Source organism: Bubalus kerabau, chromosome 16, assembly GCF_029407905.1.
Source record: "Bubalus kerabau isolate K-KA32 ecotype Philippines breed swamp buffalo chromosome 16, PCC_UOA_SB_1v2, whole genome shotgun sequence".
NCBI lineage: Eukaryota > Metazoa > Chordata > Mammalia > Artiodactyla > Bovidae > Bubalus > Bubalus kerabau.
The window spans coordinates 50171153-50184070 of NC_073639.1; the positions used below are offsets into that span (position 1 = coordinate 50171153).

At 53.2% G+C, this 12918-nt stretch overlaps 1 protein-coding gene across 2 annotated transcripts in view; it reads right to left on the reverse strand.

Moving 5' to 3' along the window:
- The window catches only part of ADGRD1 (adhesion G protein-coupled receptor D1), a 177804-nt gene that overhangs the window by 2792 nt on the left and 162094 nt on the right, over positions 1-12918 (reverse strand). For both annotated transcript variants that reach the window (XM_055550008.1, XM_055550007.1), the window contains 4 exons: positions 7878-7969; positions 3918-4044; positions 2621-2662; positions 945-1037 (listed from right to left, as the gene is read on the reverse strand). In XM_055550008.1, coding sequence (XP_055405983.1) covers positions 945-1037; positions 2621-2662; positions 3918-4044; positions 7878-7969 — 354 coding nt within the window. The remainder of the gene's footprint in view (positions 1-944; positions 1038-2620; positions 2663-3917; positions 4045-7877; positions 7970-12918) is intronic.

The window sequence follows — 12918 nt, forward strand, 5'->3', positions numbered from 1 at the left end:
TTACATTCTGACGGGAGAGGTAGACAATGGCCATCAAGCAAATGAATAAACTGAACAATTCCCGGGAGTGGCAGGCAGGTGTATGATGCTGAATAGGGAGGGAGCACCTTTGTTCAGTGCTGTCCGGGGAAGACTTCCTGAGATGGGATCCCTGAGCAAGGACCTGACAGGTAGGAAGCTGCATTGCAGTGAGAATGAAGGACACCGCTTGCAGCAGGCTGCCTCAGGACCCTGCCCAGGGGTCTGTCTGCAGGGCAGAGGACAAGGAACCACACATCCAAGCCCAGCACTGCAAAGTGTGTGGCTTGTTCAGACCCCTGACCACTCATGATCAATTTTTCAGGCATCTGTAGCAGGAGGAGCCCTGATGTAAAGGCCGGGCTGTGCCAGCAGATTTCTGTGCCTCTGTGGGTCACCAGTGTGTCCAGCGTCTGCTTCTTGGTCAACTGACCTTCCATCCCCCTGAGTCAATATAAGAAGTTCTGATCCTTGAAAGTGCAGGAGAGAGGTTCAGGTGATTTCATGAGGAGGGGACCTTGTTGGGGTGTGACATCAGCTTGTGCCACCTGCAGGCCTATGTCAGGTGTGAAAGGGTCAACCAACAAGCACCAGCACCTGAGCCAAGCCTCCATCACCCCGACCTGGGCAGCCATTTGCCCCGACACAGATGGTGCGGACAAAGGAGCTTAGGGAAGGAGGAAGCAGAGGGGCCGGGGCTCAGGACTCAAAAGACACTGGCTCGGGACCCCTTGGTCCTCAGCAAGGTGGGAGCTGTGTGCAGCTCAGTGAAGCTGGAGCAAGTCCCCGGCCGGCAGGGACTGGCTTTGCAGGCAATGAGGACAAGGAACAAGAGCCCTGGGTCAAGGTGGGCCAAGGATGGAAGGCACTTGGAGAAGGATGGGCCGGCACAGGAGGGGTGTAGACAAGACACCACATGTACTCACAATGTCCGAGCTGAAGGGCTTCACGTTGGCCTGGCGGCTGGAACTGCTCGTGAGGGACCATACCTTGGTTTTATGCTTGAAAGCCGCTCTCACCTTCAAAAGCAGAATGGAAGGCTCAATGGAAGCAATTTCAGAAGTGGAAAAAGCAACAATAAGAGGTCATCCTAAAAGGTCCTGAGGAATTTGTGCTGATGCCAGGCCCAGAACACTGCACACAGTGTGAGACAGGATTCGGAGATATTGGGTCCAAACAATCAGTGGTTCCAGAGCTGCGCTGTGTGTCATTGATTCGTTTGGCAGATACAGACTGTGCCCATCCCCCGCACCAACTCCTGCCATACCCAGCCCTGCATGGGGAGAAAGCTGGATCTCCTGGTCTTTGCTGACCTCACAGCTCTGGGTGAAGAGACAGGACATGCTCAACAATGAACAGCATGGGGGCAGGGCGTGTGACTGGCACAGACATCACCCAGAGCAGTAAATGAACAAATGCATGTGTGGGGCAGGCTGTGTGTGGTTCTGAGGCTGCTCCCCTTCCTGCTCCCTCTGCCACGTGGATCAGTCTCAGCCTCTGCTAGGGCTGCTCCCTGGTCTTTGCAATCATGTGACCTCCCTCTCCCATTGGCTGCCATCATCCTGGGCAACTCACCCTGCGTGTTCCACCCCACATCTCCTTCCTCTCTGCCCGACCTCTCCTGTGCAAATGGACAGAATCTCCTGAAAGAGCACAGATGTAGGTATTCCCACCCTGTCCTCAATCATCATTCCAGAGGCATTTCCCCATAATCCCAGCCTGTTGTGTGTGTGTGTGTGTGTGTGTGTGTGTGTGTGCTGAGTCACTTCAATCATGACCAGCTCTTTGCGACCCCATGGACTGTATGTAGCCCACCAGGTTCCTCTGTCCATGGGACTCTCCAGGCAAGAATGTTGGACTGGGTTGCCATACCCTCCTCCAGGTGATCTTCCCGACCCTGGGATCGAACCCACGTCTCATGTCTCCTGCAGTGGCAGGTGGGCTCTTTACCACTAGTACCACCTGGCTCAAATGCCGAGAAACATGGTACCAAACCCACAATGTAAGGGTAAAACTTTTCCTATGGACTACTGGTCCTGAGAGATGGGATCCAGAGCAGCCTGCACCATCTCCGTGGCCAAGTACATGGCAGGGGCAATGGCCCAGATTGCACCAAGAGGGATGAGCCCACTCCAAGTGCCCCAGTGCCCTTGGAAGCCACATCACAAAAGCCCCATCTCTAATCCCTGTAGTCAAGAGTCTTCCTTACACCCCAGGCCAGCTTCCTGTATGCCTTGGGGGAGGGTTTGCTGGGAGCCCATCTGCATCTCACTCTCCCTAATACACCAGATGCCAAGCAAGGTCCTGAGTCTCCAACTCAGTTACTCCACACTGTCTCCATCTCCCCTGGTCCTCCATGCAGCCAGCAGCCCCTGGGTGACATCAGTGAGGGAGGATTTGTGTATGTTGCTTAGCAACCGGGATGAGGGAGGAGGGACTGATGGGAAGCAGCCGCCTGCACACAACCTGCTACAGAAACCAAGGCTCATTCAGGGTTACAGTCCCAGAAACCAGCCAGATGAGGCCACACCTTTCCTGCTCTCTGTGCCCTTGCAGAAATGAAAAACCAGCTTCATGTTGGCAGGAAGTGGAGCAGACATACCTCTGAATTCAGAAGACAGTGAAAGAGGAAGATGAAAAATCCCTGGGAAGGAAAGGGAAGAAAACACAGAATTAGAGCCTCTTGCATTTTTGTTACAAACACTTTCTGAGGGTTCCTTCCAATGTCACCCATGGACTCTAGAGTGGCATCGGCATGGCTTGGTGTTGGAGAGGATGGGAGCAGGCTGTGATGCTTCACCATGAAACCATGAGGATGGAAGGGTGTCCTGTAATCTAACCTAGATGCAGGCAGACACCATGGCCAAGATACAGAGACAGGTACATGCCCAGACTGGCTTAACCTGGAAGAGGAGCAAACTTGCTGGGGAGGACAGGTGGGAGGGCACGAGCCTATCAGCTAAACAGCCCTTGTGTCCTCACTGGCAGACCAAGGACGATGATGACAACGAAAACAAATCCAAGACGAGGATGTCCCCAAACATCTAGAGACTTCTCCTCTGTGTCAGCACTAGGCAAACACTTCATCTCATTGAGTGCTAAAAGCAGCCCATGGAGTGGGTCCTATTACTGTTCCCGTTTTATGGAAGTGGAGACCGGGACACAGAGGATAAATGAGGAACCCAGGACCTGTGGTGTGTATGGGCTGCTGCCACGACAACCTATCCCCTGTCACCATGACAACCAGAAGAAGCTGTGTATAGGGGCTTATTACAGATTAAAAGTGCAACACAGCTGCTGGTCGTGAAGACCCAGAGGCAGCAAGGACATCACTGTGAGGGCTGGGCCGGGCCGCAGTGACGTTGGCCAGGATTCAGCCCGCGGCTCGGCTGTGTAGGCTATGGATGGCAATGAGCATTCGCCTCCATCCTTCCAGCAGGGGCTTGTGGATCTGGGGACTCGGACTCTGGGCATCTCAGATCTCCGGTTTTCAGGCCGTTACCTTTTCTGTCCTTCCATGTAGAGGGCAGATGAGAACTCAGAACCTGAGGTACCTCCCGCTTCACCACCCCTCCATGCCCGGCTCCCTTTCAGGAGCCACCCACATGCTGACCATCTTCCATTCAGGCTGGATGTATCTCCCACAGGTACTGCCCTGAAAGATGAGGCAACCCTGTTGTAAATGGGGTCCTCCAGGCCCTGTTTGCTCAGAGACCCTGGTGTGTGCTCCATCCATGCCTCTGTCCTCTGGGATGCTCCCACCCTACGGGCTCACAAGGTGAACACGTGTGGAGGGAACAGATCAGAGTGTCTCCCTCCTGTTGCCATGGCAACCTGCACCCACTCATCTATTCACAAAGCTGACAGCTCCCAGGCTGACAATCCCATTGGGCCCTCACCTGTAAGGAGTTGAGTATGGCAAACATGTACTGGAAGACCATGGCCTGGTTGTTGACAGCAAGCACGCCAAAGACCCACGAGGTTCCCAGGATGGGCAGCAGCACGGCCACAGCTTTTGCGGTCAACCTGCCAGAGAAACAGGGATGGGCACTCTGGTGATGGGCAGACAGGGAGGGTCCAGATGCAAGGCTTCTGGATGGGAGCAGACAGAGCGGCTGCTAGAAGTGAGACCTGGCTCCTCCCTTCAGGAGACCTTGGGTGAGGAGCTGACCACCCCAGATGTATAAGACAAGGTCGCTGCCACGCCAGCCCTGGGCCAAGCTGACCCAGGGCTGGTTCTGCTCCGGTTGGACCGCAGCCCGTTCTGGGCATCTGGGAGCCAGCACGTCCACTGGGCAAACTCGGTATGGCCACCCTGACTCAGCCGGTGGTGATGCTGACGCAAATGCTGATCCCAGGTGTCACAGAGGGAAGCAGAGCTGTGGGGCGGGTAGGGTGGGAGACACACCCAGTGCTGGGGCACCTGCAGCATCAGCCCTGAGGCTCCCCCTCGGAATATGAGTTCCTCGAGAAGAAGCATCTCGGTTCCCCAGTGTCTGGAGAGCCCAGACAGAGCTGGTGTTGAGGCAATGCCCATGAGGTTGTCCGAATCCTGGTTGTCTCTGATATGCCCTGCAAATCACATGCTAACTGAAGCCCAGGCTACCTGACTCCTGAAACAGCTCAGCTTTCCATGGGGATGGGGGTGGAGGGAGGCTCTGCATGTGAGCTTTAGAGAAAAGTCTGGAGGCTGATGGGAGCCGTGCTGCCCAGGTCAGCAACTGGCAAACCCCTCGTCCTTCAGCACAGTGGCTGACACGGTCTCGCTCACTGGAGGGTGAGTTGTCTGGAGGCTGGACTTTGTCTGCATCTCTGCAGCCCCAAAGCGCAGCAAGGCGCCAGGACCTGCAGGCTCTCAGGAAGTGGTCACTGAACGGATGAAGGAAGAGCTCATGGATGAGCCCGCAGACGTGGGGGACATGGATCCAACCCTTTCCGGAAGGTGGTGTAACAGCCCCAAGGCACTTCCGGGTCAGAAAGCCAAGCTCCCGGCACTGACAGCTCCTGGCGGCAAATTCCTGAGAAACCAAAGGTTGTTCCCGAATGTCAGCTCTCAGGGAAGCTGCCGCCGTGTGTTATCATAATGTTAACACCGTTAAAACACCTGAATCTGGGAAATAAAATATCGTGAATGATTTAGGTTCAAACTTTAGATCCTGGAAAATTCTGTAATTGAAAGGAGCAGCCGCCGACCAATCGGTATCAAATGTGCTACTTTAAAGGGATGGTTCATTTTTACTTTAAAAAATAGAGCAATAAATGATAAGAATCTTGGGAGAAACTCCTCTAGTTGAGGCTCTCTGAGGGCTTGTTAACCAAGCTGCCAGGTCTTGTCAAAGGTGGAAGGAGCAGGGTCCCTGAAGAGTTGAAGGCCTGGGCAGGGGGACGCTGTCCACATGCACGCATGCACGACGTACGTACGCACCACGCATGCACGCAAGTAAGCATGTGACTCCTTGATGCCCCGCCCCAACTCGCTCCCCCCCAGGGGCGGGGCCTGCATGGGGCTCCACCTCCTGCATCCTCTAACTACCCAAGGCTCCACGTGGTTCACACCTCCCTCCCCATCCCCAGTCCCTGATCTCACTGGGAAAACTGAATGTTCTCTGCCGCTTTCTGGGGAGCCTGAAATCACGACCAATAAATAAGAGATGAGAAAGCAGGTGGAAGGCAGCCCATTAGGGCTCCCGAGGAAGCATCTGATCCCGTTAGTCACTGAGCATTGATTGAGCTGATGGATAGGAAGGAGAGGCTTAGATTGAATCCAAGAGACAAGGAGCCGGAAGTGTCCCAAGGAGGCTGTGTTGCATCTTCCAGCCCAGCTTCCGGGGCTCCTGCTTCACCAGTCCAGGGAGGGGGCGGTCACTCTAATGAAACTAAGAAGGGAGTGAGAGAGCTACTCAGGGTCCAGCTGTACCACGTGAAGAGGAGGAGTCAGTGCTGGGTGACATCAGAGTCAGGGGTCTGTCCAGAGACCAGCTGGACTCTCTTCAGGAGGTCGGCCCAGGGCCGTTGTGTCACCTGAAGGACACAGGACACGGGAGGGCACAGCAGCATTGCCCCAGTCATGGTTCCTCAGAGAGGCAGAAACACCCTCCAGATCACAGCCCCATCTCCCATGTGTCAGCCTCCACTCCGAGACCAGGTCCCCGCGGAGAGCAGGCAGGTCATGGGCTCAGCCGCCTCCTGGGCCATGATGGATAAAGAGGGGACAGGGGCCAGAGAGGAGGGGTGGGTGTGAGTTGAGACCTAGGCTGCTCTGGGCACAGCCAGGCCAGTGGTCCCCTGGGTGCCAGGTCAGAGGGGCAGCAAGAGCCTGTGCTGGAGACAGACTGGGGCCCTGTCCGTGGGGGGGGGGGGCCTGCAGACTGAGGTTGGGGTGAGGGAGGGTCGGGCTCCTCCCTGGCCAGGCCCCTTGGCTGGGGACAGGCTGCCTCATGGAGCAGCGCTGCCTGTTCTCGCTAATGAAAGAGAAAAGCAAGTGACCCTGACCCAGGAGCATCTCCAAGGTTTCCAGGGGCTGAAAAAGTCCAAGAAGCCAGAGCCACCTGTCAGGTTAATTTATAGTGTTTGGAATTCATTACAGAATAATTGTCTTATCGATTTGCTGCAGATATATTTACTCTTTTCCCTTTCAGATCAGAAGAGATGTAGTGTAGCTAAAGTAACTTACAAAATGCTAGCTGCCTAGTAACTGTGCCGTGTTTATAAGTCACTTAGTCATGTCCAACTCTTGGAGACCCCATGACCTGCCAGGCTCTTCTGTCCATGGCAAGAACACTGGAGTGAGTTGCCTTTTCCTTCTCCAGAGGATCTTCCTGACCAAGGGATCAAACTCACGTGTATTACTTCTCCGGCACTGACAGACCGGTTCTTTACCACTAGCACCACCTGGGAATCCTGCCCTCTTTGTGTAACAGCCCCTAAATTCCCTGCAAGGAGCCACCTCTCCCACTTCCTGGCCATGTGGTTTAGAGGTGCTGCCTGCACCCCAGAGCCAGGATGGACCATGTGACTCAGGCCTGAGTTAACTGCTGACTTCCATCCACTGTAACTGATTCATGAATGGGCATATGGCCTGGTCTGAGTCTGCTTGCAGGCTCAGGACCTCTGTCTGATTTTGAGGGAAAGAGACACACTTTCCCATGGACTTGAACCTTCTTTGGCAGCCATTTTGTCACCAGGAGGCACAGTTCATCTCAGGGTGAAGCCAACAGATGATGTGGGGCAGAGAAATGCAGGCGGACTGGGTCCTGGACTAAGCCATTCTAGACTCACCCCTAGACTCATGGCTGCCTTTTGCTTGAGTCAGCTTGTGTTGGGTTTTCTGACACTTGCAAGCAGCAGATCCCCAATAATGGGGTGAGGAAACCCCAGAAGGCAGCAAATGTGAGTGTGGAGACACCTGCTCCTTCTGTGGATGGATCAGCCCCAGCACAGGTCTGGCCAACTTTTGAGATGCCTGCTATCACCCCCACCACACAGATCAGCAAAGCAGGGTGCTATGGGATTGAACAGCCCACGAGGTCTCAGCAGATGGTAAGGGCTGAGCCATGACAGACGCAGCAGGACAGTCAGGCTTGAGTACCTCTGTACCCCACCACAAGCTCCTCTAACTCTAGGGGTGAAGCTGTCTCTGGAGGATCATCCAATAAACCCCCTTTTTTACAGATGGGGCAGCGAGCTGGGAAAGGGGGCTGCTCCTGGTTGAGACAGATGAGGGCATGAGCTCTGTGCTCCTTGTGATGTCAAGTGGACACAGAGCTAGCCCAAGAGTGTGACCCGCCTTCCTGCCACCCCTGCAGCATCAGTGGGGGGGTGGGGATGGGGCATGGCTGACAGCCCCGGGTCCAGCTTACTTGAAGGCGCTGGGATCTCCATGTATCTTGTAGTTCTCGGCGCTGATCTGTGAAATGACCCTGGTCACCGCGATGAGGATGCCAATGTTGACCTGCACGAGGAACACAGGAGACAAGGTAAGGGCTGGAGCGCACCTGCAGGACGTCTGAGTCCACCTGGCGGCACCCACTCCCCAGCTGGGCTTCTCGAGCAAACAGGTGGCATCTCTGGGAGAAATCTAACAAGTGTCCTTGAACTTTCACCTACAGAGATCCCCTGCAAGACTGCTTCCAGGAGCACACATCTATGCTAGAGAAAAGACAACCCAACATCCCAGGGCTAGTCCCCAGAAGCACATCAAAGAAAGCACCTCTCAGGCCTCCCTGGTGATCCAGTAGTTGGGAATCTGCCTTGCAACGCGGGGGACACGAGTTTGGTCCCTGGTCCAGGAGGATCCCACATGACGTGGGGCAATGAAGCCTGTGGACTGCAACTAATGAGACTACGCTCTGGAGCCTTCGAGCCACACTACTGAGCCCATGCACCAGTAAAACCTGCACACCCTGGAGCCCATCCTCCATTGCAGGAGAGGCCACTGCAGTGAGAAGACCATGCGTTGCAACAAAGAGTAGCCACCTGCTCGCTGCAACTGGAGAAAGCCTGCATGCAGCGATGAAGACCCAGTGCAGCCAAAAATTTATAAACATTAAAAGAAAGAAAGAAAGCACTGCTCCACTCAGCACTGAGGTAAGGAGGTTGTGAACTTCAGAATCAGACAGAACTGGTTCCAATTTCCTTTCACCATGTACTCCCTGGGTGTGACACTGAAGTCCTCTGAACCTCAGTTTTTCGACTTAATAAGTATTAACACCCACAGTGCAGTTTGAGTGTTGGAAAGATAGGAAATCACATCTCCAAAGCCCCAGTACAGCCTGACTCTCACCTCCTGCCCCCACTCCAGGCTCCCCCAGCTGTGGGATCCACAGAGGCCATGGTAGAGGATTCTTCATCTTCTGCCCAGTGCTCCCTCCTTGCTAGGCAAGGTCCCCTTGGGGTTTGGGGGGCTGGGAGGCTCCCCTTGGGGTCTGAGGGCTAGGGGCGGGGGGCTGCAAGGGTCGGTGGCAGTGGCTCCAGCACAACCCGTCCTCTCCCGTGGGCAGCTCTCCAGGGTCCTGAACAGGAGTCTGACCAGGCAGATGACAGCAGAAGCATCCCCTCCCTCTAGATTTCTTTCCGCTACAGGATCCACGCCAGCTGGAATCCAGGGTCGTGCTGTGGCCAGGGACTTCTTTGTATTTGAAAAGTTCAGAGGTCATTTACAGAATCACTGAGGAGTCCGGCTCCTGGCCATGTGTGAACTTCCAGGCCCGACCACAGGTAAGAACAAAGACTTTCCCTGGCAAGCCTCCTAGGGAAAGTGGCCCTCCCCATCCCAGACCTGTGGTACATCAGAGCATCCTAAGGTCTGAAGGAAGTTGCAGGCAGGGACTCAGGCCCCTCCCACCCTGACCAGCCATGCCACACATATATCTGCATTCCTGGCCTGAATACCTGCATTCCTGGCCTTCTTAGGGGGTCCAGCCTGGGGCCTTTCCAAAGCACCTCTGCTGATACCCCTTATCTCAGGAGTCTTGCAGACATGTCTCCCCACTCTGCCTCAGTGACCCGCACCTTCTCCACTCCCAGCCCTCCTCCTACCTCCTCCTCCCCGGCTCCCTGGTCCAGGACTCAGCAGCAGCCTCTCCATCACTGAGCATCCCTGCCTGCACTGTTCTTTGGGATGGAGCACTAGGAAGCTGGCCCTTGTGCCCATTCAGCCCCTTGCTCACACCATCACAGTAAGTGAATAAGGGTTTATTAGCTTTTATGCATGTGTGTGTCTATCATACATTTGTGTCTGACTCTTTGTGACCCCATGGACTGTAGCCTACCAGGCTCCTCTGTCCATGGGAGTCTCCAGGCAAGAATACTGGAGTGGGTTGCCATGTCCTCCTCCAGGGGATCTTCCCCACCCAGGAATCAAACCCACATCTCATGTCTCCTGCATTGGCAGGCAGATTCTTTACCACTGAACCACCTGAGAAGCCCCATTAGCCTTTATAGCAAATAACAAACAGATGCTGTCAGTGGGACCCCTGTCTTCACTGACCACCTCCACACCTGGCAGCTTGGCTCCAGATAGTCAGGCCCCCTCATTCACTCCCATTCTCTCACCTGTAAAGTGAGGTTAAAGGTGGACATCTCCCGAGGTCAGGGAGGATGGAAGAAGCTGGCAAACACGAATAACCAGCAACGCCAGTGCCCTACCCACTCCACACTGGGCAACACCCACAGGAAAGCCACACTCAGCAGATGAGAAAGAGGTGGGCCAGCACGGATGTGAAAAACGTGGGGGCAGCCCATTCAAGTGGGACAGTGACCAGAGAGTGAGGGAACTAACTGGTAGCTGCTTTAAGAATGGGAATTTTAGGGACTTCCCTGGTGGGCCAGTGGTTAAGAATCTACTTTCCAAGGCAGGGGGCATGAGTTTGATCCCTGGTTGGGACCTAAGATCCCGTATCATAGGCAACGGAGCAACTAAGCCTGTGCATCTCAACTAGAGAGAAGCCCACGTGCAGCAACAAAGACCCAATGCAGCCAAAAATAACCATTAAAAAACAGAAAATAATGTGAATTTAATTAATTCCAGACACTGAGGTTCAGGGAGGTCTGCAAACAGCATCTTCTGAGGGCAGGTGGACACTGCACAATCGTCTCTGGAGGCGACAAAGCTCTGTCATGGAGTTGAGACTATCAGCTGGAGTGGCGAATCGAAAGCACAGACCCTGCTTATCTCACCAAGACTCATGATTTTCATGATTAAACGCTTTTCAGTTTCTATGCCTTTGGTTGATTTCTAGAGTTCTGATACATCTGGGTTTCTCCCCCCTATACTTCCTCCAGTAAATTCCTTGCATTCCAGGGGAAGAATGCTTAGCGTGGTCCTCTCCTGCCTCTCTCACTTTGGGAATTTATATCCTGGGTTCCTCACATACTGGCCAAAGCTGAAGCCTTGTTTATAACAAGAAAAGACTGGAAACAACCTGAATTCTTTCCGACAAGGAGCAGGTTGGGGGCTACCATGGGCAGCCTGCTCCCTGGATGTATTATGAACCAAGGCAGCACTTTCTGTGCAGAAAATGCACACAACAAGGTGAATGTATATTTATATTCACCTATATCTGTGCAGCACTCCTAGGATACACAAGAAGTTAGTACCAGGGGCATCTGTTTGAGGAGGTGGGTGGAAACCAGAGAGTTGAGAGAGAGACGTGGGCAGAGACTATTCACATGTATTATTAAGCTTTGCTTTCAAATTTTTAGCCATGTGTGTTAATGTTCAAAAGTCAAATTACTTAAATTATAAAAGGGGATTAACATAAATACCTTTTCCTGTGACTGTTTCAGTGATGTCCTTGGTCTCAGGAGGAAAACAGGCTTAACCATGAAGTGTCCCAATAATTTGGGGGAGAGGATGGAGAAGCCACAAAGCCCAGAACCTGGGAGAGGGACGCCAGGGGAGGAGCCTGAACACCCTACATGGCCCCGGAGGTCACAACACAACCGCCCCCTCCTTCTGCTGGCTTGAAGGTTGAACTGGGACCCTGCCCCAGACTTCTCAGGTGTGAAGCCAGACGATTCAGGCTACGGTTCACAGACTCCATGATGTGGTCACTAAATGCATGATCAGATTACTGCAAATCGTTTAACAGACATAGAAATGCTACAAGTGACTGATCTAATTTCAGATCTTGTGTTATTTCCTGGTCTCTGTATTTAAGACCCGGAAGAAAGCGTTTCAATAATGGTTAAGCTGCCACATGATTGGATGTTATAATTCATCTCTCCAAAGCTTCTGCTGGGGTTTATTTATTTCCCCTCTCTCTTTCAGCATGGGCCTGTCTGATTTCATCTGGCGTGCATGCTTCCTCTGAGTTGGTAAGACACTCACGTCCGCCACGGCAATACGAGAGAAGGCGCAGAGAACCTGTGATCCCGCATCAACGCACAGTTAAGTGGGAGATGGTGGCTGTGGGTGAAACAAATCTTTCTATTTTCATGAAAATACAAAGCAGAAGCGGACCCAGCTCCCCACCTGCATTTCACTCACCCTGGCTTGTGCCTGGCTGCAAACTGGGAAAGGCTCTGCAGTGAGGCGTCTGTTACGTGAATATCATCTATCTCATCAACTAAGTGTCTCTGCATTAGAATAGCCAACAAGCCACTTATGACAGAACATCAAACCAATAATTCAAAAGCTGCATTTCAGCAGAAAAAAAAAAGGCGGGGGGAGGATATACACTCAAGACCATGGGGACCTCTGCTGGGAGGAGGGAACATCGTGGCAGGGCTTCTGGGGTTCAGACCATGCTGTGTTTCTTGACCCGACTCTGGGCTAATCAGGTATTCATGAAAAATCACTGGGATGTGCCTACGATTTCCCAATGAAAGTATAGAGACACATATAGACATAGTAAATGCTGCAGTTTGTATCTTTACTTGTTTCTATGTCCCTATAGGCATTTATGGAGAAGGCAATGGCACCCCACTCCAGTACTCTTGCCTGGAAAATCCCATGGACGGAAGAGCCTGGTAGGCTGCAGTCCATGGGGTTGCTGAGAGTCGGACATGACTGAGCGACTTCCCTTTCACTTTTCACTTTCACGCATTGGAGAAGGAAATGGCAACCCACTCCAGTGTTCTTGCCTGGAGAATCCCAGGGACTGGGGAGCCTGGTGGGCTTCCGTCTATGGGGTCGCACAGAGTCGGACACGACTGAAGTGACTTAGCAGCATAGGCATTTATGACTCTGTATTTATATGTTTGTAACTGTAATTGTGCCCATTTCTGTATCTGTATTTAGGAATTGGTAACTGTATCCATGGGGCTTCCCTGGTGGCTCAGTGGTATAGAATCTGCCTGCCAGTACAGGAGACGTGGGTTCAATCCCTGGGTTGGGAAGATCCCCTGGAGAAGGAAATGGCAACCCACTCCAGTTTCTTGCCCAGAGAAGACTGGCAG